The sequence below is a fragment of the Haliaeetus albicilla genome, chromosome 27, assembly GCF_947461875.1.
Source record: "Haliaeetus albicilla chromosome 27, bHalAlb1.1, whole genome shotgun sequence".
NCBI classification, from domain to species: Eukaryota; Metazoa; Chordata; class Aves; order Accipitriformes; family Accipitridae; genus Haliaeetus; species Haliaeetus albicilla.
The window spans coordinates 15,883,095-15,910,893 of NC_091509.1; the positions used below are offsets into that span (position 1 = coordinate 15,883,095).

The 27,799-nt window shown below is 54.5% G+C and overlaps 1 protein-coding gene across 1 annotated transcript; it reads right to left on the reverse strand.

Moving 5' to 3' along the window:
* Window positions 1–3,974: 3,974 nt before the first annotated feature.
* Window positions 3,975–27,516, reverse strand: LOC104316880 (proton-coupled amino acid transporter 1). The gene is made up of 11 exons (XM_069773112.1): window positions 26,681–27,516; window positions 23,718–23,865; window positions 22,897–22,987; window positions 21,629–21,717; window positions 21,294–21,389; window positions 20,591–20,675; window positions 18,271–18,489; window positions 17,932–18,030; window positions 16,272–16,438; window positions 10,113–10,282; window positions 3,975–6,944 (listed from the first exon to the last, which is right to left on the reverse strand). The coding sequence occupies exons 2-11, from the start codon at window positions 23,858–23,860 to the stop codon at window positions 6,676–6,678; spliced, it is 1,428 nt and encodes a 475-aa protein (XP_069629213.1). The 5' UTR covers window positions 23,861–23,865; window positions 26,681–27,516; the 3' UTR covers window positions 3,975–6,675.
* Between the last annotated feature and the right edge of the window lie 283 nt (window positions 27,517–27,799).

The window sequence follows — 27,799 nt, forward strand, 5'->3', positions numbered from 1 at the left end:
GCCACCTGAGTTGTGTGTGCACCTGTGACCACAAAGGAAGGTAAGTTTTACACAACCTTTTGAATGGATTTTATGGCCAAGGATCACAAGTGAGCCTAAGCCACAGCTGGCCTTCAAAGAGATCCACATGTCATTTTGGAAAATCTCCCTCCTAATCCTGTACTATTTGTTCTGCAGCAGCAGAACAACCACAAGGCAATGGGAGGTTGTAAACACAAAATCCTGTTTGCAGACATGGAACAAAGTATTTTGACCCCCAGATAACCTGCCCCAACCCTCTTTGCTATCCTTTCCCGTTGCTACTGCATCCTGCTCACCCCACAGCACAACAGGAGGCCTCATGCTCAGCTGGGCGGCAGCAGCTAGAAGGGCAAGACACATCTTCCAAGGTCTTCAGAGAATCGTGCAGAACAAAGCACCTTCTTATGTTTCCCTTGCCACACTGTGCCCAGAGATGCATTTATGTTGGCTGCACACAAGCATCTAGCAGTTATGCCATGGCCCAGATGGCAATGGAGAAATACTGGCAAAACACTGTTATTCAACAGCCCCGTCGGGAAGATGCCAGCATGCTATGCTAGGGCAAGGGAGTAGCACGTTGGTGCATATCAGCCCATCCTGTGTGTCTCTAAGTGTATTATACAGCAGTTGAAAGGAAATACAGGCAGTACAAGTGGGAACACCTCAGAGCACTAACACACAGGGGCAGGAGGGCAGATCACACAACTTCTTGCTCACAACGAGGACCAGAGCATCATCCGGGAGCCCTGAACCACCGTTTGGGTGCAATAGGTGGATGCACGCAGAGGTTTGCTTCCGACTCCCCAGACGTGTTCCTGGCCAAAGAGGAAGCCACATTCTCCCCCCGTGGCAGCCAAGCACCTACAGCCGATGGGGTGGGACAGCCTTCACCACAAATTCATGCAGGCCCAGTTTACCTGTTCCTCATTTATTGCTCCTAAGAGCAAAGCCATGTGAGATCTCCCATTTGCTCATTCTCCCCAGACCAGAATAAAACAGAAATCATTTCCTGAAATGCTCTCGTTGCATTTTTGCTGCAGCAGCACTAGGAACACACCAGGGTTGTGCCTGGGAGGTTCAGAAGGACCTGTCCATACAGCAGCACTCCCAGGACCAGTGAAGCGATATCTCTGAGTCTTAAACACCCACCACACACCCACAGCCCCCAACTTCATCAGTATTACGCTTCCCACCAACCCCATCCCAGAAACTCCCAGTGCTTACTGACCCAAGCTTCAACTTTTTGGCTTTCTCTCGACTGCTGGGTGCCTTAGTGCTGAACTGGGGGAGGGCACACAAGAAAGGGCACAAACACAGGGAGGCTTGGGATACCCAGATAGATATACTTGGCTCAGACAACAAGCAGATGTGAAAAAAATGCTACTCACATCCCCTTCTGGGACCAAAATCAGGGAAGGGGGATTCCATTTGGGACGCACAGGGATGTTGTCACTGAACAGCCCAGATACGAACCAAAACCAGCCCCATGGCCAGCTGGCCCAGGTCCTGAGTTACCCTGAGGTCTGCAAGAGAATACAGCCTCCTTCTTTGAAAGCCAGCTCTGCTCAGCACAATTCAGTCCCTGCGTGGATTAGAACTGATATTTTAGCTGTTTGGATTTACTTGGTAAATCCCTCACAACACTTCCATCCTAAAAGAGCACAATCCCTGCACATCAATTTGGGCACAGCATTTCTAAGCCCAGACATCAGTGGGTTGTGTGGAGAAACACAGGAGAGATCCTGGGGGAGGTGTGACAGTAACAAGAGCTTTTTTTTGTAATTCCAAAAATTGCTTCAGGCTGGAGAAAGTTGGAGGAGAGACCTCCCAAGGCCTCAATTACCCTACTACTCTAAAGCACTTTGTAGACAGAACACAGCAACATCTCTGCCAGGCCCAAGACTGAGACCGGGGCTGCCTCTGGGCAAGAACAGCATAAACAGCAAGAGAAAGGAAACCCACCAGTACAGCACGCTGCTCCAAACCCCCAGTCTGACCACACAACTTTTATGCTGCCCCGGCACCTCGGGCTGCAAATCCTGCCAACAGCTCCACGTCCCAAACCAGGGACTCACCCGGCTCCCCAAAACACCCCCGGGATACCACAGCACCCTACCTGCTGGCTGGAGGGGGGCTCATCATGCAGAGAGGCTGAGAAGGGAAGAGAAGGATAGCATCCCTCCTGCCTGAACTGCCGGCACCAGGACGAGCATCACCTGGCACAACCAGACCTCCCACCACAGCTGGGGTTAATCCCAAATTAAAGCCAAGGGAGGGACCACTTGGCTGCAATTATGCAGGTCCCCAGCTCGGCTTTCCTCTGCCAGGATGGGTTTGTGAACTTTGCAGTTCCCTGTGGCTATTTTTAATAAAACTCTAAATGCAGATATGTCCCCAGAGAAGGCTCATCCCCCTGCATGTTGATGGGACATTGTGAAGAGTAGGTTGCCATCCCTGGGCTTGCTGGAGGAGCAGCATTTTCTTATGGCCAAAGGGAAGGATGAGGTTCGCCTGCTCTGCCCCTGTTTTCTGCTCATAAATCCCAGTTTGTGCCTTAGCTCTCTGGCGCATTCAGCAGAGCGGGATGGCATGAGCCCTGGCACAAGTGGTATCGCAGTGAGGACCCACCAGTGCTGCTGGCTCCAGGTCTGGGCAGGTTTCCGAGGGGTGGCCAGGCTGCCACCCTGCTGGCTTCCCACCCTTGCTCCAAGATTGCCACAGTTTCTCAGCAAAATGCATCGCTTTTTGCCATAAAGCAAACCCAAATTATTCTTCCCAGCATCAGAAGCAGTGCAAATAACAGTGATGATATTTTCCTTTAGACTTTTAACTCCCTAGGGTCTCCTTGGCTGGCAGCCACAGCACAGGGGAGGGCAAGGGCAACAGAGATGATCCTTTGCTAAGTGACACCTGAGACAGGGCAGCCTCAGTAAAGTCCTTTCATAGAAGGGGTGCAGCCCTGCAGTGTTCAACCCTTGGAAGGAAAGGATGGTCGTGCATCCAGCCATGGTGACTCTCCACAGGCAAAAATACCCCGACCACCAGGAGCTGCCTGTGCTCAGCCATTCCTCCCACCCTGGGGTTCAGGTGGCCTCAGATCCCCCTCCAGCAACCACACTCCCCATCAGTCCACATACTTTAAGGAGACTTTTCTGCCACGGCTTCAAGAGATTAACTTTTTTTAGCACTGATTACCCAAACAGCCCTGCTGCTGACACACCGCAATGGCATGAATTATTCAGCAGTGTAAGGATAAGCAGAGCTGCAGCCACGCTGGCATGGCACCCAGCCATCTCTGAGCATGGGCTGGCTTTTCCTCCTTTGATCTCTTGGGCAGATCAGCAGCAGCTCAGCATCCACCACACTGTGGCCATCGGCACATGCCAGGCTCTTTTTCCAGCTGCAGCCCCGTTTTCGGCATAAACCAGGCTGCTGGGTCCCAGGACACAGCCAAGAAGCCAAGGCACAGCTTTGGTGGGGCAGAGAGAAGAGCCAAGCCCATAAAGGCTCTGCCCACAACCTACTTGCACAAATGCATTCAGAAGAAAAATTATAATTTTCAGAGCAGCAAAAGTGAAACGCTTTTATATGAAATCCTCAGCAGAAGAGAAGTCTTGTATGCTGCTGCAGGGGTGGGAAAAACACAGGGTCTGACCCCAGCTGCCTGCTGGGCTCCAGGTCTCCTGCTCTCCCATGGATGCCCCCCTCTTCCCCAAGCCCTTGTACTTGAGAGGTATTTGCAAAAAGGAAAAAAAGACAAAAAAAAAGTGATGAGTCCCAAAAGTTGTAGCATGTCCACTGGCATTAATGCCACACCACTGCCCCATCCAGCCTGGCACAGTGGAGTCCCCCCTTGGAGACACCCAGACCTGCTCCAGACCCAGCCCAGGCCCTGCCAGGTAGTTTTACACCAGCCTCATGGAAAAGAAATCCCCATCTTGCATCCCAGAGCCTTTTCACATAAAAAATAGATCATATTTATTGATTAAAGTAAGATACATGATTCGGATGCAGCACCAGCTCTTCCACTGGGCAGCTACACACGCTGTATGCTGATAATATCCATAGGCACAAGACATGAACATTAACCATTCCTATATTTACACAGACAATTTCCTTGGTTAGAGCAGCCTATGATACACAAGTGTCAAGTTTTCATGTCCATCAGGTCCTGTGTCAGGTCATCCCGGCTCGGCAGAGCCCCTCACGCCGCGTGCCCCACCGGCACGTCTGGCCCCATCTCTGAACATCCCCAGCTCACCCTGATAAAGGTTAAGAACTGCAAAAAACATTTAATGCTTCTGTGATATCCCAGTCTCCTTGGAAATGAGGTCTTCACCGCTGACTGCAAAATGCGTTTGGATGTTAGGAGCCCTGTCAGCAAACCCACTGACACCCAGTGCCAGACTGGGGATATGCCCTGGCACACAGCTGTCCCCCAAAACACAGCCAGCCTTCTCACAGGGTACTGACAGAGCTGAGGGCAAGCATCAGACGTCCCCTGCTCCTCACAGCATGCTCTCCTCTGCCAAGGGTGACATTTCTGCACTCAAACCCAAGCCCCAAGGGCCACGTCAGGGTCGGTACAGAGCGATGGATGTGAATATTGCACTTTTCCCATTCGCGGCATGCCGTAGAGCCCCCTCCCCCTGCCAGACCTGGGTGTTTGCTCTCTATCCCCATGGTGTCCTCCAGATGGAGGATTTGACTTAAAGCTTTGCTCTGCTCATGACCAAGTGATGCCAAAGCATGCCGAAACCTTCACAGCACAGATTTGGAGGAGATGAGGTGAGCACCAAGAGACACAGCGAGCAGGTGAGGGACTGGAAAGAAGCAGCGACGTGGCACAGACCTACCCTGCACCTGGCTGTGGGTCCACATACCAGCACGGGGCACTCAAAGCAGAGCTAGGAAAGGGGACACAGTGCAACACACTGAAACACCACATATCGAGGAGGCAGGCTGCAGGGACACCACTCTGCACAGCCTTCTCCTCCCAGAAGCAGGTCAAACACCAAAAATAACCCCAAGCCTCACTCACCCTCCATCAAAGATGGGAATGCAGCCCACCAGTGCTATATTTGCACTCCTCTCCCACCACAGCCAGCAGCCTTTGTTCACACCCAGGGAAACACGGCTGTATGGGATGCGGGGATAAAGGCTCTCCAAAGGAAGCCACTGCGCTGCCGGCATTTGGGAGATGCTGCATTAGCAGGGAGGAGTTTGGCCCAGACACGGGGTTGTGGAGGAATGGATCAGCCAAAAGCTTTTTGCACCACTAGGAAAAGATATCCCATGGAGGGTGTATTTGCTCTCTTGTTTTAAGGGGAAAAAAAAAAAAAAAAAAAAAAAAAGAAATCCAGCAGAAAGGCAAGGAAACTCTTTAGGGAAGAAGCTGGGCTCACCGAGAAGAAGGAAAGCAGCAGCGTAGTGGGGACAGTCCCTCCCAGGCATGCACCAGCCACAACCCAAGAAGCAACAGGAGCACAGGGAGAAGTGCCAGAGAGCTGCATCCTACCTGGGGACAGGAGCTGGGGTGGAGGCAGAGGATGCAGAGGGAGCGGGACCAGGAAAGAAAGGGGGAAAAAAAAAAAAAAACAACCATTATGGGGTTTTTGTACGTGATTTGACATTCAGTATTGGCCTGCAGATGCAGCCAGAGCGTGCCGGGGCCAGCTCGGGCACTGTAAACAAGGTGATGTATTTTTGCGGCGTGCGGGCAGCATGTGGTGACCCCCAGGGACACCGCATCCCAAACAGGGAGAGGGCTGCCAGCCAAAGGCAACCGGATCGGACCCTTGTTAGGGCAGAGACCATTTGGCTCTGTGCACACCTCAGTTCTCTAACGCTTCTGAAAGCGACACGTTAGGTATGTGTGCTAGATGGGGAAAAAGAAGTGTCACTACTGAAAGCATGGGCCAGGGATCAGCAAATCCTCCCAGGCCAGGGAGGTGCTGTGCCCAGTGCCCAGCTCCAGGCACTGCTCAGCCCCCGAGGCAGCTGGAAACAGAGCTGGAGCACAGCAGGACCCAATGCCCACGTCTGGGGATCCCACTGTGGGAAAGCTGGGGGGCCCCAGGGTGCTCCACACCTTGGGCTCTGCCCGCTCTCCCCACAAGGCTGGGGTGAGGAGGCAGCTCCATGCTCTCCAACCTGAGCTGAGGTTTTTCTGTTGCTGTAAAAATAAAGTGCTGAGGGGAAAAAAAACAAACAAAAAAACAAAAAAAACAAACAACTGGCACAAAAAAGAGCAGTCCCTGTTCCCCGTCCTGACTGAAGGGACGGGGGAAATACAGAAAGGTTGGGATTTAAAAAAAATAAAATAAAATAAAATAAAAATCTACATCCACAGGATTCCTCACCTCTCAAAGTGACTATTTACACAGGTACCGAGGGGGCTGTTTTGCTGTGTCACCTGCCCAAAAAGCCCCCAGGGAAGGCACTGCCCCAGCCCAGATCCCACCTTCCCAGCCGGAGCCCAGCACGGGACCCTGCCGCAGACGGGCAGCCGCGATGGTGGGCAGCCCCGTCCTCTCACAGACCAAACCCACCGTGTTTCCCGAGAGGGGAGACCATTCCCAGGAGACCAGCAGCGCCCGGTTCCCGTGCACCCCCAGCACGGCATCCGGAGGGGCCGGCAGGGCAGAGGGACCGTTACTGCACCACGGTACTGGTGCTGTTCACAACGGCGGCAGCGGGCGCTGCCAGCTCCACTAGCGCCTCGTACGTCCCCACCACGAAGCCCACAAAGCCAAAGAGGCTGATGGCGATGTCCTTGGCGATGACGAGGGGGTGCATGCCTTCTGCATAGTAGGTGGCGATCTCCAGCAGCGGAGGGAAGATGAGAGCCAGAGCGCTGCTGCTGACGGAGCCCACCAGTGAGATGACGATGTCCAGGCGTGGGATGAGGATGGCCAGCACGCCTGGAAAAGGAGCGGAACACGATGTTAGCGCTGCCAGCTCCCAGACAGCAGAGACCCTCCTCCCCCGAATCAAAACAAGCAAAAACCCACTGCAGGGATGCCATCAGCTTGAATCAAACCTCTGCCCTTTTTCCTGACACAAGAGCTTTGAAGACATGGCTGCATATTTTTCCAGCGACTCCTCTCCAACAAGCAATTAAGCCGTTGCATTGAGTTAACAAAGCAGCATGTGGACCAAACCCTTTTTGTTGCCCTGGGCACCACCACAGCAAGCTCCAGGGCTGAGCAGGATGGGTGCCCCGGCAAACAGATGCCGCTGGCAAGAAGAGCTGCTGCCGGCATCCCCAGCCCCTTGTGAGAGCCAGCATTCCTGCTCCCCACACCTGGGGAGCTGTAAAGCCTCAGAAACCCCATAAAAGCAGGAGACAGGAGGAAAAAGCCACCTCCCCCCACCCTGAATAAATTCGTGTGGTTTGCATGTGTTTAGAGCTGCTCCAGCAGCCGAGCACCTATGGCACAGCCCGGGGGAGAACATTTGTTAGGTAAAAACTACAGCCAAGGAAAATCCCCCTGGGAGACTTCTGACAGCTCAGGCTTAGTGGTGCAAACTCTGGCATATTCCTGCTCCCCCTCCTCCTGCTCGGGGCCAGGGGAGGACAGAGGGATGGTGCTTTCTCCTTCCAACAAGCCCACAGCCACCACCGCCTCCAGGCTCCTCTCAGAGCAGCACAGTGTTAGCATTTGGGGAGCAGATCTAAAATAAAGGATTATCAAGGTCCCATTTTGCAACCCGGAGCGGTGCCCCTCTGCACGCTCACGCACCAAGCAAGGTCCCCATCCACAGCAACCGTGGCACTCAAGAGCATCGCTGCTCCTTTTTGGTCAAACAAAGCCTGAGGAAAAGGCAACCAGAGCTTTGCACAACAGAAGAGCACCCTCTGGCAAGCAAAGCAGACTTCAGCACTTAATAAGTGACCAAGAGAAATAAATTGGTTTATTGCCTTGAAAGCTCTGCTTAGAAATAAGAGACACCTAGAATCGTGGCAGCTACAGCCTCGGTGGAGAAGGGATGTCTCAGGGCTCCTTACTGGAGGGATTTGTTCACTCCCTGGCAATCGGTCACAAGCAAGAGAGGCTGTTGGAGCATCCCTGAGCCAAAGATCACCCACGGCACTGCAGGAGATGGAAGGCTTGGGAGACTGACAGCAGGCAAAGACACAAACAGGAGATGCTCCTGCACATTGCCACCACTCCAGCCCTGTAGTCATCTGGATAAGCCTAGAGACGAACCATCCCTCCACCATGGGGAACAACAGCAAAGGTCCCTGCTGAGCTGACCTGGAGGAAGTTTATGCCAGTGCTCAGCCCTGCACAGAGCCAAAGGTGCGCTCTGCCAGGTCTCTGCTGCAAGCAGCATCCCCGCTCCGGCAGCCTGTGGTGAAAGCCGAGCGCCAACAGCACCCTCAGCCCACTCCACACTGCTCTTTGGACTCAAAGTAAACAAAATTATTAACTCCCCTCTAAACCAAGCAGAACTGAAGCACCAGCTGCAGTCCTCAGCCTCCAGGGGCAACGGTCGTGCTTTCTGCAGGTATTAATTCAAAGGGTTTTTAAGTGTGCTGGTTTTGAAGTCTAAGCTTAAAAGACACCCATACACCAAATTGCATCCTCTCTTTGGAAGCCAAAGTCATGATGCGGGCTTGTTCTGCAGCCACGCAATCATCCGATGAATATTCATGCAACTCCCCTAATTACTTTTATCCTCGCCAACAGCCACAGTGATCTCTTACATGGAAGGGTAAGGGGAGGAGGTACAAAGGAACCAGCATCCTTCCACCAACACCTCTGCTGCCTCCCTACCCCCAAATGGGAGGGTACAGCCACTGCCGCTGCCTAAAGCCATCCCATCACTCCAAGCCTTTGCTTCCCTGGACAGGCACACCCCAACACCCTCCGGGAGAGGCTCCCATCCCACAGGCAGGCTCTGAGCCCAACCACAGCACCAGGGTGGCCAGAGCACATGGTCCAGCACAGCAGGATTTCATCCCTGCACCATCCCTCCAGCTGCAGGCATCGAGGCAGAATGTGCTTCAGGAACTCAGCACAGAGGAGATGAGGCTTTGTCCACCTCTGTTAATGAAGCGCTTCTGGCCCATCATTAGCAAGAGCCCAGAAGCCAGCAGCACCCTGCTCTCAGCCAGCTCCACCACCCTTGAGTTAGCACCACACTCCTCTCAAACCCAAACCAAAGCCAGGTAGGATGTGGGGCCAGGTCCCCGACGCTCAACTCTGATGCATCAGCAGCATCAAGCCATGGAGAAAAGCTCTTTTTCAGCAGATGATGCCTGGGAGCTCAGTCAAGCGTCTCAGCTGTGCTGATAACAGCAAGGATTTAGCCTTCAGGAATCAAAGCCAACCAAAATCAGATACTCCTGCACCTGATTTGCTCCACATCTTTCTCAAAGTTCCCCCAGGCTTGACCCCAGCAGCCTGCTCCACCAGAGCCTCACTTCAGGCACTAAACACCATCAAGGGAAAGGGACCATTTGAGGCTGATCCAGCCAGACCTGCCCTGTGGCACACGCTCCACAGCCCAGCAGACTGCCACAGGCACGCTGGGGCTTTGGTTATGGGTCACGTACCATTGTCAGTTGTCTTCTGCTGTGCTACACACTGCAATGAACGTGTGTGTATGAGGACACCCACTCCCTCATGGTCAGTGACCCTTTTGCAACCGTGCCCTCGTCACGAGGAGCCTGGCCGCACACTACCTACAGAAAACAGCCTCCAGTCTGGGCTGCCCTGGCACCAGACCAGGTGCTGGGAGCGTTTCAGACAAAGCTTGATGGGACCCGATGGCCCCCAAAAGGCCCGAGGCTCCACGGGGATCTGCCACCTCAAAATGATGTGGGAAGTTTACTATTCCTCAACTGAAAAGACCGGTCCCATATGGAGGGGGCAGAGGACCACTGCTGCTGCTCCTCGGAGGCCACTTCGGCCCTCTGGCTTGCATTAGCAAGGGCCAGGAGACTCCCTGCTGTGAAGACTTTAGCAGCAAGGCGAGGGGCAGCAGGGCAAGGGGCAAAGGCTCTCAGCACCACCAGCCCACAGCGGGAAGGAGGTGCCACATCCTCACAGGAGAACTCAGACAAGCCGCTTTCTACTCACAGGTCACGCTGACCAGGGCCACCCTGAGGAGCAGGTTGACCAGCCAGCCCCAGCGCTCCGACACCCGGGCGACGAGGGGAGGGATGATGATCTCAGCAGGCACGTAGAACTGCACGGCGTACGTGAAGAAAATCCCGAAGGAGAAGAGCAGCTTGACGGCTTGGTACAGCCTGCAAACAAGAAGGAGGAGACCCGGTGAGACATGCTCTTGCTCCAGCCCCCGCGGCATCAGTGGCAGAAAGTAGAAGGGCAACACTCTGCCAAGAAGGACTTTTGTGTGCCAATGGTCTGCCCTCCTGAATGCTCTCCTGGAAAATTAGGGGTGATGCATTTAATCCACAGAGACCTTTCTTGGGCAAGAGACAGCAAGGAGACAGCACAACCTCCAAACCACAGCAACGCATGCCCCCACACCTAATCAGAGGCTTTAGTCCTGGCTTTGTGTAAGGAATCGTCGGGCCAGGAGTTGGGCCAGCAGCCTCTCAAGTGCTGCTTCCCCTTGGGAAAACTCACAGGCACAGATATTGAGAGCTATTTGAAAAAAACAAAACAAAACAAAAAAACCACACACCCCAAAAAAAAACAAAACCAAGAAATATGTAGGCTCCGTACCACCCTCTCCGCTTGACCAGGCTGGACTCTGCAAGGTCTGCAATGACACAGGACAGCCTTCTTCATGACTGTCCCCCACAGACAACACCCAAATACCCACTAGCACTGGTACTGCCAAGAGCCTGCAATCCTGACTTTTGACCAGTGACCCAAAATGAAGTTGCATCCATCACCCATCCCCAGAGGTTCCTCACCTTGACCTTCACTAACAAAATTTCTGAGCTGAAGCATGAAAAAAACCTCCTTTTCTCCTACTTGTAACCAGCTGGATTTTATTCTCCATCTTGAAACAGGAGATAAAGAATATCTTAAAATAGGCTTATCAGCTGCAGCCATGAATATTTCACAGATTGCGATTACTGCTTGGCTTCTGAGGAGGGGGAAGAGGACAGCACCGCTGGGATAAGTCTGGGCTTACAAAGCAAATGTGATGCAAACGTCACCATCGCCACCTGCAACTCAGCCTCCTCCATAAAACAAAAAAGAGTAGCTATTTTTGGAATGCTGCATAATACATGTTCGGGGGGAAGACAGTTAAAAGAGCAGTTTGGGCTGAGCAAAAGGAAGGCAGAGTGCAGACAGGCTGCAAACAGCACCTTAGGCTTACCCCGAGTCAGATCTGACTACATCCTAAATCCTACAGCAATGCAGCGGGAGGCAAGTGTGGCTGCAGGAGAGCGCCTGTCAAAAGCCACATCCCAGCACCATCTCTGCCCTCAGCTCCCCAGCAGCAGAAAAAGCCTCTCCGAAAGAGGAGCAATATCTAGTCACATCACATATGGTCCTACCCGTTCCCCAACTCAAGACATGCTGACCAAGCAGGAAACACGGGTCCTGGCCATACCACTTGGGTAAATATGAAGTGGATCCAAGCTGAGGAAGGTATCTGGCTCCTCCTGCCTTCTTACACGCCTTTACCTTCTTTGGGTCCAAGCCAGCGCCCCTCTGTATGCTGGCTCTCAGCATCCAGCTGCTACAACAACAGTCTCAAACCAGAGAAGTCCAAGTATTCACATGCAAAACAACTTTGAACACTAGTGGCAGAGTTTGGTGGAGTCAAACATTTCCCACAATCATGGGGGATAGAGTTAGGGATCACCTAAGTGAATAGGATGTTATGCAAGTCCATGGGACCAGATCAGATGTATTCGAGGTTGTGGCCAACATCAGCCTGAAGCCACTTTTATCATCTTTAAAAGAGCAGGGTGATCAGGGAGAAGTCCCGCTGCCTGGGAAGAACATATCCACTTTCAAGAAGGATGAGGGAAGCTACAGGCTAAACAGCCTCACCTCGATCCCCAGAAAAGTATGGGCTAAGTCCTCCTGGCATCCATTTCCAGGCACATATTGGACAGGATGAACAGCCAGCAGGGATTTGCCAAGGGGCAGTCATGGAAATATCCTCACTGGTGACCTGGATGAGCTCTCGGTGACACAGAGCACGCTCTCAGCAAGCTCCCAACAAGACCAATTTGGAGGGAATGGCTGACACACCTTGGAGCAGAACCTAAACAACATGGCGGCACAGGCAAAGTTCAAATGCAAACACAAAATCCCACACATGGGAAGGGCTGGGGCCCGGCTTCCCATCTGGCCTGGAGAACAGGACCTGGAAGTCTTGGTGGGCAGCAAACTGAACATAAGCCAGCAGCAGGACCTTGCAGTGATTAAGGTCAATCCCATACCTGGCTGTGTTAGCAAAAGCATAGCCAGCAGGTTAAGGGTAGGGATTACTCTCGTTTGGGGCTTGTGAAGCTGCATCTTGAATGCTGTGTCCAGTCTTGAGACTCCCAGGACAGGACACACATTGACCTACTAGAGCAAGTTGAGTGGAGGCTACTAAGATAGTTGGGGCTCAAGCACATGACATACAAGGAGAGGCTGCGAGACCTAGGCTCATTCAGCATGAAGAGAAGGTTAAGGGGAATGTTATTACTGTCCAGCCACCAAATAGGAGGGCATGGAGAAGACAGAGACAGGCTCTTCTCGGAGTTGCACAGCAGAAGAACCAGGGGCAATGGGACAGAGTTGCATCCCAAAGGGTAGTCGAGCACCAGAACAAGGGTCTGGAGAGGTGGGCAACCTTCCTCCTTATTGATACTCAAACTTTAAGCTGGCCCTGCTTTGAGCATGTGAGTGGACCGGGTGATCTCACAATGCCCTCTCCAACCTAAATTATCTTGTGATTCCATGGACAAACTAAGGACAAAGCTATCACAGAGTCCAGAGTGCGCCCACTCAGCCACACATGACTTGAGTGCACAGTAGCCTTGAGCCACCTACCCCATGGCCTGCATATCTTATCATTGTATTTTCAGTTAAGTGATGCTGTAAAGCCATAAAGTGCTCCAGGGCAATCCACGATTAAGAGGTATTATTAAAAAAGGTACAGAATAAGGTTGGGTACCAATGCTGTACAGGTCAGGAACCAGGACAACAAGCTCAAAGGGCATTTTAAATATCAAGAAGAGGAAAAGCTCAAGCACTAGCCTGGACCCACAGAAAACACAGGTCCACACAAGGCCCTGAAGAGGCACTGCTCTGCCAACCACAGCAATCGCCTGCTTAACCCAGAACGCCACACCAGGCCATCCCAATAAGCTGCAAAAAATGGCATATCCTCCTTTGACCGTAAGCTCTGTCATTACCTACCTCCAACTGGCCATACGCAACCAAACATCTTCCCCCTCACTACAGCATTTCTTCACTCTTCAGATGGTGGGGTGAAGCAACCCTTCCGAAGATGCGAGGAGGGATTTCTGCATAGCAGTGCGGTATTTCGGAGGCCGTGGTTAGACCTGGGCACTGGGAACCGACACACTCCTCATTTGAGGAAGCTGCGGTTATAGAGAAATGAGGCTGGAAAAGTCCTTAGTCATCCTGTAACTCAACAATTCCCGACACGTTCATTGAATCTGTTCTAGAGACCTCCGGGCAATGGCTACAGCCAAGGAAGAATGCAGCATCTCTGCCACAACGCTCACCTTGTCTCCCACGCTGCAGGCAAACCCATGACTTCTCACCCACAGCCATTATAACCAGCTTCTGCAGCCCAACACCTTTTACTGCTGGGGAGAAAACCCACAGGCAAAGCAGGATGTGCAAAACACTCATTTCGAGAGCAAGTCTTCACCCATCACCTACAGTTTACTGCATGGGAATACAGTGGTCAAGGCCTTAGCCCAAGTATCCCAGCCCTTACTTTAGATAACCCATTTCCAAGTCCAATATTTACAGCCTCCATTGAATGTTCTGCCAGGAAGCAACATGCACAAACACCCAAGTGTTTTGCTTGCTGAGTCACAAGGACCACAGCACGCCTTCCCTGCAGGCAGCCCGCAGGAGCCCTGCCACGTGTCCAGGCTTCCCCACGTGCTGCTTCCAAAGGGCTATTCTCTTCTCACTACCTGAAAAACCCTACAGTTTTTTTCAGAAAAGTACTTTTGACAGAAAGCGTGGATGCTCCTAGAAACATGCATTTGAAATAGGATCTTTCTGTAGCCTAGCAAGTCACAGAAATCCCATTACCCTCTTCTAAGGGAGCATCATCCTTTAGAGCAAACAAAGCTGAGATTTCCTGCAGAAGCCCCTTGGCCACGTTACAGGTCAGCAGACGTCGTTGCAGGCTGTGATGTGACTTGGTGCCCTGCAGAGCCCAAGACCTGGATCTGACCTGCTTTCCACCTTCAGGAGAAGCAGCAGCATTTCAACCCCTCCACACCTCCCTTTAACTTGCTGAGCAGATGGGATTCATGCCTACTGTGCCTGGCACGGTGGGATTCAGATCTCCCTGCAACACAGGCAGTTTTTGCACCAGTCCCATCCCTCCTCGCTGAGAGCAGGGACCTGGCAGAGCTCCCAGCCTCTGCAGGGGACAAGGCAGGGCTCTTGGCAGGAGCAGGACCTTCTGCCACACCAACATCCAGCAGTTCAGTCACTACACAGATCCAGCATGAATGAAAGTCCATGCACTCAAACTGAAAGAAACCCACATAGCAATAACTAAAGCAAAAACAGGCTCTATTTTTTTTTAAATCTTTGCTTTCTCCAGAGCCCCAGCTGTGCAACTTTACAAGGTCAGCATGCACAAGCCCACCAGTGACTCAAGATTTGATTTCTGCCCAAATCCACTTCAACAGTGGGGAAGAGGCACCAAGACTTGCTGCCCAGTGTTGGGCAGCTGCTAACAGCAGAGAGGATGGGCTGGGGAGGGGGACAGGCACCCCCAGCTCCAAATCTCACTCTGGTGTCTTGCAGGATTTCAAGCCAGCAGAGACCTCAAAGAGAAACTCTTGAACTTCAGAGTGCTCCTAAGCAAACCCGGAGAAACTGTGTTGCCGCAGGACGGCTTTCCAAGAAGCCTCGTGGCATCAAAGCCAACCCTCAGCCCCAGCTCCACACCAAGACACAGGAGGTGCTGCTGTGCAAGTGGTACCTCTGCAGTGCATACAGAAGAGCTTCTCTCCAGCTCCTCCTCACCTGTCAGCACCATGTCCTGCCACATAGACACCCCAAAGCAGCCTGTCATAAGAAGCAACAGAGATGGGTTTTTTCAGGACTTTCTCAAATAATCCCAAGCAGAGCAAGCTGGAAAAGGCATTTGTTCTTGATAACTTAACGCTCCACTCTTCTTGTCCCAAAGGCAAGAGAAACTGTTTATATTTCTCCTCTGCGATGAATATGGAGCTGTGACACTGAGCAACCACTCGTGCCCAGGGACAGACCAGCAGGCAGCCTGGCCAGCTGCTGCAACAGCTACCAGCCCCAGCAAGAGGAGAAATAACCCCTCCCAGTACGCAGGTACAGGGTCAGGCCACGTGTATTTCCGCAGGGCTCCAGCCAGCAACTGGAGCATCTCAAGAGACCTCGCCAGATCCCAGAGGAAGACAGACAGGTTTGGGGAGCTGCAGAGCTCACCCCCCATGGGAAGGAAGGGGTATCCTCACGGCACCAGCGCTCGCAGGCAAAGCGTTGGCTCAAGACAAGCTGCATCCAGGCACAACGCAGAGCCCAGGAGTGGGAGTTTGAGCTCCAGGACTGCAAACAAGGAACGCAGCCCACGGGTGCAAACATCAGATCTCACCCACTCTGGGAGCTCCCAGCTTTGGGTTAATTTTCCATGTGCTTCATTTGGGGAAGAGAAGCGGTTCAACAACCTTCTGATACAGCTGCACAGGGACTGTGTTCAACATCTGCCAGCCAGAGCGCTGCTTAGCACCCAAAAAGACACCACAAGGCTCCAAGAAAAAGGCAGGAGCCACACCTACCCAGGCAGAGACCACCAGGGACCCCGAGGAAGCAGCCTGAGCCATAGAGCCAAGATCAAGCTCAGACACCGCAGCAACAAGCCTCTCTCCACCCCATACATCAGACAATCCTCATCAAGCTCCTTTGGATGGTTTGACTATGGCACAGTTGATCCTTCCCCAAGCTCACCCAGATTAGTTCTCCTAAGGAACAACGTCCCCTGCTGCCCCCTCTCCCACCTCCCTGGCCGGGACCCTCCTTCCTCACCCCCCAGCCCCTCCACTCCCTCCGGGGACTCACCAGCAGTTGGGCAGGTTGAGCGTTATGCTGGCCTGAATGTCTGCCCTGAAGCGCAGGTACCCCAGGACGCTCAGGCTGATGTATAAGATGGTGACAATAGTCATTCCCACGTACAGGATGACTGGGAACTGCCGGGGGTTCTTCATCTTGTTTTCCAGAGGCAGCACCTGGGAGAGGAGGAGGAGGAGGAGGAGGATGATGACGACTGAGCAGCGGGTTGCCCCCGTTCCTCTACACCCCTCAGCCCTGGAAAGCAGGAGGGGCAGCCCATAGCCAAGCACAGCCCCCCATGCCAGGGGAGAGGATGGTCACATGTGGAGCCTGGAGAACCCAGCTGAAAAAGCCTCTGTACTGGAAATCCAATTTCTGTGCTCCCATTTGAGACCTTCATGCTTGGCATGGCAAGTCTCCAGCAGGGTCACTCATGCCCTTGTCTTAATGAAGGGATCTGCTCCCTCCCCTTGGCAGGAGCCGTGCCCATTGGTGCCTGGCATCTTGGGGCGATGCCATCCGCCCCATACCTTGGTTGCATTATACTCTGCGCCCCAAAACAGCGCAGCCATGCCCACTGGGACAGGCCCATCGTGTTACATTGTCTTACTTTCCCCAGCAGACCCCGGAAAGACCAAGACGCTTTCTCCTCTCCTATCAAGTTTGTCCTGATAGATTTCAACCAGGCAGGACAATAAAAAAAAGGAAGGACAGTGGCAAGTCCCTCACTTCTATACTACTAACGCTTGTTTTCAAATACAGGACTTCAGCAAACATTTTTATAGCAGTCCTTGGATGGTGGGGATTTCAAGAAGAGACACAGTGGCAGAGCTGGTGAGGAGGCAGGACCAGAAAAGCTTTTATTTGCTACTCCACCTCCAAGTCATGTGAGGAAGAGACTATTTGTGCCTCACTGCCAGCAAGAGCCCTCTGCCCTGGGCACAGCATTCAGTAAACACCCCTCCTGTAATGGATTTGGCCCTCTCCAGCCCTTTGTTTACACAGCCAGCTTATATTAAGAGATGAAAACATTTTTTCCTCCTTTGAAGGGAGCTCCTGGAAACAACCCACAACATCTTATGGAGCCATTAAGCTCTCCACCCACCCACCCAGCTTCTTTCACAGACACAGCCGGTCTATTTACAGCATCTTGTACAAGAGCCACATGCAAATCCAGCCCCACAGCAGACTGGGGCCACGCGGCTGCCGAAGGGAGATCTCAGTGCCTCCACAGCAGGGTGGGAAGGAATGGATCACATTTTTTTTGTGCCATGCTTTTTGGCCTCCCACTTAGGCAGCTTCAGGATCCAGCCAGGTAACAAGACTCCGGATGATTCCTCGTCCGCTGGTCAACCAGCGGAGCCAAAGGCAGCTGCCAGCGCGATTCCCAGCAGAGCCCAGTCTACTGCCAGATACAGCCACCTTCAAAGGAGCAATCAACCTCCTGAGGTTTGGAGCATGTGCTCCTCCAGCCTCAGATGGAAGCAACAGGGTTTGACCCAGGAGATAGCCTGGAGGCTAAAGCTAACAGCATCATCCAGAACTTGAGCTACTGTCAGAGAAGTTCATCTGCAAATACAGCTGCAACGCAGAGCAGGTGCTGCGGCAAGCCCGAGCACAGGCTGAGCCTCCTGTGCAGGCAGCCCCGCTGCCACACGCCGAGACTTACCACCCCGATGCCTTCGAAAGCAAAGACCGCGGTGCCAAAAAACAGAGGGTAGGTCTTCCAGGCTGCTGCTAGAGGCAGGTCACTGGGATCAGGAATGTCCTGGAAAAAAGCCCACTCAGAGTTCAGATGCGGGGACGATAGGGAGGACCTGGCCTGCTCCCATTGCTCCCTGTCGCAGCCCCATGCCACAGGGAAAGCTCTGCGGAGCAGAGGGTAACCGCCGTGCCCACAGGAGAGAGCAGCACCCCACCGCATGCAAACACCCCACTGTCAAGCTCCCTCCACCTGCCAAAACACGAGACATCGCAGAAATGACAGAGGGGAGCCATACATGCATACCCTGACGATGTACTGGTAGATCAGGACGAGGCTGACAAGCATGGCCACGTTGGCCAGCATGGAGAAGATGGACAGGACCTTGAGATTCTGGATGAACGTGAGCAGCACCACGAAAGGCAGGAGGGAAAGCATGTATAGCCGGGAGTCCATGGTGGGGGTCATGGCCACTGTCCTGTTCGGGTTGCAGTCATTGGTGGTCCCGTTTGCTGCAGATATGACCTGGGGAAGCACAGGAAGGCTTGATGAACTACATCACGCAGGACTGAGAGCCATGGATCTTGGCGGCCCATCCCAGATGGGTCAGAATACTACCCCATCAGCTCACTTTCAAACACAGCTAGTCGATTAAAATCAAAGCAACATGGGTTTTCAGGTAGTTTCAAAGCAAATCCTTGTTACCTTGCTAGGGGCAGAGGTGGGACTAGCTACGGCATCTGAGCCGAGAGAGCAAAACCTGCCCGAGCCCAGGCTCGCTGAGCACATGAACCCAGCAGCCAAGCACACCAAGGGCAGAGGTTGGTTTGCGCTGCCCACATGGCCAGTTGAGAAGAGAGGAAAGAGGCGTTAAGTGCTGTTGCCTCAAAAATGGTTTTCCTCTTGCTGCACCATGTTACACTCAACAACACACACCCCTTCAGTCACCCAATGCCCTGTTCCCATGCAAGGGCATCTGGAAGCTACTGCTGGCCCCCAGCTTCGCTTTCTTCATGGAAAATCATCTTTCCTTGGGGTCTTTCATTCCAAAGGCACTCTAGGCCATGTGCTCGCCTCTAGAGACAGTTCTGCCCCAGGAACTGGGTGGCTGAGCCCTCCCTCCCAAGGAGCACGGGCATGCTATGGATCACCAATACAACCACGACCAAGCTGGTTCAGGAACCAGGTGCCATCTGGCCACTGCAGCAAAGGGCTGCCTGCAAACTAATTTAACCTGCTCCAGAACAAGTCCTGCCCCAGAGGAGAGGCCAAAGAGCTTCTGTGCAAATCAGCATCCTCCATGGGAGAGGGCAGCACAGAGCCACACACCCACAGGACAGTGCTGCTTGAGCCCTGGCCCGCCCTGCCTCTCCATGGTTTGCTCCAAACCTGTCTTCCAAACCAGACCTCTGCCCAGCACAGCAGCACCTAGCCCAAGGTACCAGCTGCACCATTGCTCCCCATCTAACACTCTATTCCCCACCACAAAAGAAACAAGCAAGAAACTCCCCACCCAAAAAATTCCAAAACCAAAGCCAAGGGGTTTCCCAGCTGTGACCTAAAATGGGCTGGACTTGCAGGTTTTTGCAAATTTCCCTTACGGCTTGAGCCAGCCTTCAATCTCCGCTGCAAGGGGCCAAGCAGAAAGAAGCCCACCTTCAAAAAGCAGCAAGGGGCCAGCAGCAGCCCAGCCCTGCATGCTCACCCTGCTCGTTCCTGCTCTCAGGGCTGCTGGTGTCAGAGCACCGATGTTCACCCATTTACTCCTCCCAGCCATCCCACAGGGCAGTACAAAGGGAATCTCCTCAGCTGCTGCTCCCGGAGCAAGGGCAGAACCCATCCATCCTCTGCTACCCCCCTCACTGCCCCAGGAACCACCTCTGAAGCTGATGGGTATCAGGGAAGAGCTGATGAAGGGTACGGCTGCGGTGGTAGTGACCGGACCACTGCTGCAAGAGCAGAGCAGGAGCACATGGGGGAACAATGCTGACTGGTGCCTGCGAGGCACCGAGCTGGTGGAGGCTGGGAACAGGGACTCGTTATTCCCAGTTTCTTACAGCACAGGAGCCAGCCAAGCCGTTCAGGGTTTCTGTTTATTTCCTCCTGACGCCTGGCAGAAGGAAACTCTTTCCCTAAAGATGTAATTAAGCTCCAGAGCCACAGGATGAGGAAAGAAACAGGAATGCAAACAGGTCCAAGAAAGGGAGAAGAGAGGTTCATGGCAGGTCCTGGTACCCATACGTTACCATCAACAGAGAGTATCAATAAACTAATTAACTGAGGCACGCAGGACATCAAAGGCACAGTCCCTCTGCTGTCACCTCACTCCTGTCTTCCCTCACTAGGAACAGCCCCCACTTCCCCGGGGCAACACGGATGGCTCCAGTGCCTCTGCACATGGAGCAAAGTCACAGGGACTCTCAGAAAAACCTGCCCTGTTTGAACAGGAAAACCAATCCTCCAAAATACCCAGACAGAGGAGCAGTACCTTCCCGAGCAGCATCAGCTACAGAAACCAGACCTTTGGTGGAGAACAGGGCCATAACACAGGAGCTAAGAACAACCCAGGCACCTCCACACCCCCTCTCGCCTTCCCCTTGCTCACAAAGGAAGGACTAAGTCTAACCTGTTTCAGATTGTCAGCCAGGAAGACAAAGTAGACACAGCAGAAACCCAACTGAGTGATGATCAAGAAAAGTCCCACTACACGCCTAGAAAAGTAAAAAAAAAGACCATTTGTTAGTCAGGCCATACAGAAATAAGAGCCCACTTCGGTTGCTTGGGGCTGCACTCAAACACTGCAGCAATGCTGCTCTCCCCAGGGCTCGAGGTGTGCAGGTCAGAGCATGCCCAGGTCGCTTCTCCTCAGTGATCGGGAGAGAGGACTGTATCTCCATCTAACCTCACAGACCTCGGGCTCCCTGGTCACAGGAATTGGTGGATGTTTGAGCACCTGATGTGCAATAATCCGCGTGACATCCACAGGGCTGGTAGCATCCCTGAGAGCAGCCATTAGATATGCTCAGTGTCTAACAAGATGGGCCAGCACTGCAGTACATGTTATTTACCCCTTTGTTACGCTGCAGAGACTTACTTCCCCCCCTCCTTTAGTATAAGCCACATCTGGCTGGGGACAGGACTGGGTCAAAGACCTCAACGTTACCCCCTGGGGGACGCTGAGCACTCAAGGTAGGTGAGCCAAATAACATTTTATGTCACTTGTGCTCATCTGCTGACACAGCTCAGAGACCAGCCAGCTCTTCTGTCCCAGCTGCAGCACATGCTGGGCTTAAAGACTAGTCCTCTGCCTGGAGCAGGGGAACAGGTACCTTCCCCAGACAGCATGTGTCCGCAGCCAGGCGCTGGGAGTTGACTCCAGCCCATACATCACGGCACCCCCGTAGTCCACAAACTGTTTCTGGAACCTGTGCAGAGAAGAAAGAGAGAAGGGATGTCACATCAGCCCTGTCTGCTGGTTCCCAAAGCAAATGATGACATTAATGGGAAAACAGTTCCTGTGAAATAGCCCAGAAGCAGTTCCCAACTTTGAGGCTTCAACACAGGCAACTTGCTGCAAGGAGACTTCAGAAAAACCACAGGGCTTCTTGTGAAAGAAGGAAGAGCCGTAGGAGCACCAGTGCCAAGAAGGGGAGTTGCTCCTTACCTGTAGCAGAAGTGATGGGCACATTTCACCAGGATGCCCATGCAGTGCACAGCCACGACTCCCATCACCACCAGGCTCAGAGGACCCAGCTGCAGGGGAAGAGAGGGGGAAGGCTGCACTCTGATGGCCAAAGGCAGACCTGCACGATGGGTTTTACTTCCAGACAAAACCCCACAGGCTCCATGAGCCGAAACACGGCTTGAGGCTGAACGGGAGCTCGGGTGCTGCTCCCAGGAACCAGCCCCTCAGGACCAAGTAACCCCACAGAGAGCCACGAGCTTGGCAGGAATGATGCAAAAGCAGCAAGTTGGGGCAGTTTGGGTTTAGCAAAGCGCTTCCAGGATTGTTTTTCAAACTATCTTGCACATCACTATTACGCAGGTGACAAAGAGGTCACAGTCTGGACAAAGGAAGTTGCCTTTTTTAATTATTTTTATTTTTCAATCTGAACAATGGGAATGCTGCGTTGCTGGGCAAGGAAACCTGGAGCAGAGCAGCGAGGTGCTCCCACCTCTCTCACAGGTGGCAGTTGCTCGGGCATGATGCCTGAGACACAGAGGAGCTGAGCTTTGGGACAGAAGCTGGGGGGAGATGTGACAGTGGCCGGAGGCTGCTTTTTGACCTCCAAGCATGACCTCAGGCAGCAAAGCTGCATCACATCCACTGACCTCAACACAGCCAGAGCTGCGAGGCTGGGCCAGCCTACGTGAAACCCCACAGAGGGAAGCATGCCGTCATCTCCCATCACCAGCCTTAACCGCTGACTGACGGGGCTCGTTACATGCGTGCTGTGCTCGTAGGACCCTCAGGAGGCACACAGCATGCTCAGCACAGACCGACTGGGACAAACCAAGGTGGAGGCTGTGCTGAACCTGCCATGACCAGGGCAAGGAGATGCCACCCAAGCGCAGCACCAAGCATTTTGGGAGAAAGGGGCTGATGCCACAGGGGCCAGGGAGGCGACACCCAGCTGGGTGCGGGGGCACGGACCCAGTGCCCTGCCTGACCCCAGCAGAGGAAACCGCAGCCCTGACTCACGCACTGAACTCACGGAGATTAGCCAGCACAACGCAGGAGTGGCAAGAACAGTGTCAGCAGCAAATGAAGCAAACTACAGAGCCCCAGGTGCAAAAGCTCACAAGCCAACAAGCACCAAGAGGCATCTCAGCAGGGAGTCAAGCCCTAACACTGGCCACGCAAGCGGCCCAACGCCCTGAGGTCACTCTGCCCCACGAGCTCCCGCACAGCAGGGCTGAGAGCCGCCTTACCAGGATGCCGGCGTTCTTCACAGCCAGAGGCAGCCCCAGCAGTCCCGTGCCAATATTCCCCTTTAGGAGGTGGATCAGGGTCTGGTACCACCTGAGGGAGAGAAGAGGCTGAGATGACCATCAGCCGATGCCTGCACCCAGACCATGCACAGTCTCAGCCCTCGGTTCATCCTGCTCAGGGTCCAGCAGCTCTGAGCTGCTGCGGGAAACACACATGGAGGTCTGGATCCTGTCCCCTGAAGCTAGCTCAGCCCAATGGGACTGAGGAAGGACAGGAAGCAAAGACTCAACAAACAGATTTTGGGTGGGCATTTGCAAAACCGGCTTCAAGGCAAAACCCAGCAGGAGTGCAGCTCAGCACCAAGGGGCTGCACAACAAGAAAGTCTCCAAGTTGAAGGGATGGGTCTCCCTCAGCATCCTCTGCCCACCTGGGTGAATAAGGCAAGAGGAAGCCCCCAGGGCATGGCTGCAACATGCCCATGTATCCTCTGAAGGTGGACATGCTGTTTGCTCACCACAGCTCCCCATAGAACCAAGCTGGAGCAGGGGAATATTGGGAAAAGCATCAAACGCTGCCCACTGCTGGCGAGCCCAGCTTCACCAGAGAGCAGAGCGCAACTGGGGCAGCTGCTCGCTTGGTGCCAGCATCCCAAACAGGCAGGACCACAGCCCTGCCCTTGCCATCCCCAGGAGAGACTCCCCATAAAACCACAGCTCCACCATCCTCTAGCAAAGCCGGCAGGCAGCAGAGAGCCACCGTTACCTCCTCCACCCTCCCCAGGTGCTGGGCCAGCCCGGGAGGGAGGGAAGCGTCACTCACGTTGTCCCATTGGTCTCCCCGAAGCGCTGGTAGGACTCAGGGTGGGCGAAGCCGTTCATGCCACCGGGCGGGCTTCCCTCTGGTGTGACGTCCGTGGAGCTGTAGTCGTTGTAGTCCTCACTGCGGAGGCGCCGGGTGGACATGGTCCCTGTGGAGGGAGCTGCATTAGTGGTGTCCAGCTCGACATCCCCCTTCCCAGGCTCCTTGGGGTCAGCCATCGTGCAGAGACACCAGCTCGTACTGCTGGAGCAAGGTCTCCTTCAAGGGCTTTTATACAGCAATGTGCTCCCGCCCAAGCAATCGCTGGGCTGGCATGTCCTAAGGTCAAAGGTGCATGGCACATTCCCACTGGCTCTTCCTGCAGGCTCGTGCCCCTGTTTCGGGCACACCCAGGCAGGACACGCTCGGGATCCTGCAAGGCAGAGCCTGGATGTGACCCGCTTCACGTCAGGCAAGGGATCTGCATACCCCTTCTCTAAGGGTGGCGAGCGTGGCACCACAGCCACAGGCAGCAGGGCAGGGAGGGACATGTTGGCAGTGTGTCCCAGCCCTGGCACTCGGGCTGTCAAGAGGACGGCCAGGAAAGAGCAACCGCTTTTAACCCACAACAGTTTGCTGCAAGGGAACAGCTTGCTCATGCCAGGGACGGGTAAGTTTTCTAACTTCTCTTTTTTTTTTTTTTTTTTTAATTGAAGACTTTTTATTAAAAAGAATTTTTAAAAAATTGATTACACTGCATCAGGTGGGAGCACAGCCCACTCTGACAGGAAACCACCCACCCCGAAGTTTTCACAGCCACGGAGGTGCCTGTGGAACTAAGGGGCTTCCCAGGATGAGGCACCTGCACAACCCGGAGCCCTTGCTCCAGCGAAAACCCCAGCAGGGTCCTGCAAGCCAGGAGCACCACCACAAGCCCTCACCAGGGGCACAAGCCTCCTGCCTTCCGCTGGAAAGCAGTCAGCTGGTTTAATTCCCACATGTGCCCTGAAGAGCTCCTGCTGCTTCTGCACAGCCTGCTGCTCCCCTCCCAAAAAAAGCCTTTGCTTCCTCCAGCCCCTCAGCCACACCCAGCACCCTGAGTACCCATCGGGAAAGAGCATCAGAGGGAGGGAAATTATCTACCAGGCTCCTGCCACACAGCCTGGTGACTCAGTCCCTGAACCAAGGCTCCTCTGGGCTGTCATGCCCCAGGCATCACCACCACCCCAGCAGTCCCGGTCCTCCCCAGGCACTGATGGGGAGACAGGCCAGGGCTGAGCGGATGCAGCAGAGAAATATCGCTACCACAAACGGGCTCGTTTCCTGCCAGAGTGCTCCTCAGGCGCCTGACGGGTCACGCGAGCACCCACAGGATGCGGCCCCGGCACAGATCTAAACGTTTGGCTGTGCAGGAAAAGCTCAGCCCAGGCTGCTCTGCTCCATCCCCAGAGCCCCAGCACCACTCTCTGCAAACCTGGCTGCTACATGCAAAAACAAGCCAAGAGCTGCAATCACGGCGGGGGGTCCAGCCTTGCAACCAGAAGGGAAGCAGGGAGGAAGAGACTTTGCTTGTCTCTGGATGCTTGCTCCAGATCCGGGCTGTTCGGGAGCAGTTACTCAGGCTGCAACAACGCTGCTTTATTTCCTGCAGCACCAGGCAACACTGGCAGCAGAAAGCAGGGCCAGTTGGTCCCGTGCAATACCAGCCTCCAGAGCAGCGGTGAGCCCGGCTCGCAGGCAGGCACTCCAGAGCTGAAGGCAGCACATGCATCACTCTTGCACAGCCTCCTCCCTCGCAGCCAGGCCACGTAACCATGTCCTGAACTGGCTCCGCCACAGGCAAGGCAATCCAGCAAGGCAGGGACCAGGAAAAGCGGCAGCATTAGTTTACACAAGGAAAGCGTTAGAAGCTATTTGTCATCTGTGACAGACCCAAGGGGCAGGGGAGAGACTTGGGAGGCTCTGCGTAGCACCAAAGGCTGGTAGTGGGCAAGGACAGCAGGCAGAGGAGGTGGCAGGGTTGGGTCAGGCATGGACACCCCTCCCCAAAGATGGCCTGCACATTATCTGAAGTACTCAACAGTGGCATCCTCCAGATAAAACACAATACTGTTACATCAGTCTGCCTGATCGCTCCCTGCAATTTATTCCCCCCCCCCCCCCCCCAAGCAGGACCAGCTGCTTTTTGCTTTGAAGAGCCAGGGAAATGTGCTCATCATGACTTGCCTTCTTTGTGTCTGGATTAAAGGTTGCATAGCAGCAGGGAGCAAGCACTTGGCTCCCCCGCAGTCAATAAGAAGAAGCTGCAAAACTTGTCTCATCCACACAATTAATATTTCAAACTGAACCAAAACCCCAGTACATCATTTCCTCGTCATTACAAAGAGCAAAGACAGGAACAGCCACATTCGGTTTCCACTTTAAACCCAACTCCTTGGCCGCTTTCATGCGCATTTTTTTTTCCCCTCCCTACACATACAAGCAATTTCATCATGGCAAGCAAAGTGCTTCGGAAAGCTGGGGGGGGTAGGGAGGGATGTAACAGCTATTTGTCCCTTCAAGTGACAACCCCACGCCAGAAGCAAGATGCAACTTGCTGCTGACCCTGACAGCTCTCCCCAGCTGAGCAGGAGCTGCGTGCAGAACAGGCAACATGAAATCTTCCAGAAAAGTAAGCTGCACAGCAAAACTCACTGTCACTTCCCATCAAGTGTGTTGAATCCTTTATTTCCAAAGTGCTACTTGTAGCCCATCTCAGTGTGACGCAAGGAAGAGCTGGCGCTGCCAGATCCCTCTCCCACCTTGCCCCTCTCCCCTGCCTACAGGGAGGCTGAGGCCGAGCCCCTTCCCCAGGCCGCTATGCCCACACCAGCACAACACCTCCCAGACACGATGGCCACACCAGCTGTGTCCCCACAGCATCGGTCCTCTCATCCCTGTGTTACCCAGTGCTCCCGCAGCCCCAGATTCACCCCCAGACTCACCTTTCCAGCACTTTGCAGCACGGCCTGGTCCCCCCAGCCCGACTTCTCCCCACAGGGAGGCTGCTTGGCACAAACCCCCCACCAGTCCCCACAGCTCCCACACACAGGAGCACGGCCGCACCCCGCAGAGCGCGGGGCTCCATGCGCCCTCCAGCTCACTCTCCCCGCAATGCCACACAGCACCCCGTACCCTTACCTCACACCTTGGTGCACACTGCAGGGGGCTGTGCCCCTACATGCTGCATGGCACCCCTAGACACTCCAAGGGGAACCCCACGGACTGCCAGCACCCCTGTAGGGCACCACCAGCACATACCCCTGGGTACTCATGCAGGGTCTAGGCAGACCCATATACTCATGGGGGCTCTGGGCACCCTGAGGCACCGCTGCAGGCTGCCAGGACCCCCAGGGACCTCTGGGCACCCCTGCAAGCTGCCAGCACCCACTCAGGCTCCAAGTATCCACATACACATGGCCACGTATATGGGCTACCAGCACCCCCAAGCTCCCCTGAGCACCCATTCGGGCTGCCAGCATGCTTCTGCACCCCTGAGCACCCATACCTGATGCCAGCACCCCCAGGGACCTCTGGGGACCCACGCAAGCTGCCAGCACCCCATACGCTTTGAGTACCCCCCTACACACCCAGCCACGTACAAGGGCTACCAGCGACTCCCTAGACCCCTGACTCCCGTCACCGAACCCAAGCTCCCCTCCGCATCCACGCAGGCTGCCAGCTCGCTCCTGCACCTCTGAACACCCACGCGAGCTGCCAGCACCCCCGGGACCCCGCGCACCCACGGGGGCTACCGGCCACCCCGCGCACCCTGCGGGCTGCCGGCACCTCCCTCCATCCCTGAGCACCCCCGCACGCTGACAACCGGCTGACAGCCCCCTCCCGCACCCCCACAGCACCCCCACGGACCGACAGCCCCCCCCCGTGGCCCCGCACCTCGCCTCGCCACCGACCGCCCCACGCCGCGCCGCTCGGCCCCCGCCGGGCCCGCTCCGTCGGCCGCGCCGTCACGTGACAGCCGGCTCAGCTGACGGCGGCGCCCGCGCCTGCGCACGGAGAGCGGTGAAGGCGCGGGGCGGGGCGAGGGGCGGTGGGGCGGGGCG

Excerpts from the sequence above, each read along its gene's own strand:
- LOC104316880 (XM_069773112.1), bottom strand. The coding sequence starts at position 23,860 with ATGTCCACCCGGCGCCTCCGCAGTGAGGACTACAACGACTACAGCTCC. Across the intron at positions 21,718-22,896 it reads TGAAGAACGCCGGCATCCTG|CTGGGTCCTCTGAGCCTGGT; the intron begins GTAAGGCGGCTC and ends CTTCCCCTGCAG. Across the intron at positions 6,945-10,112 it reads GGCCCTGGTCAGCGTGACCT|GCGTGCTGGCCATCCTCATC; the intron begins GTGAGTAGAAAG and ends CTCCTTTTCCAG.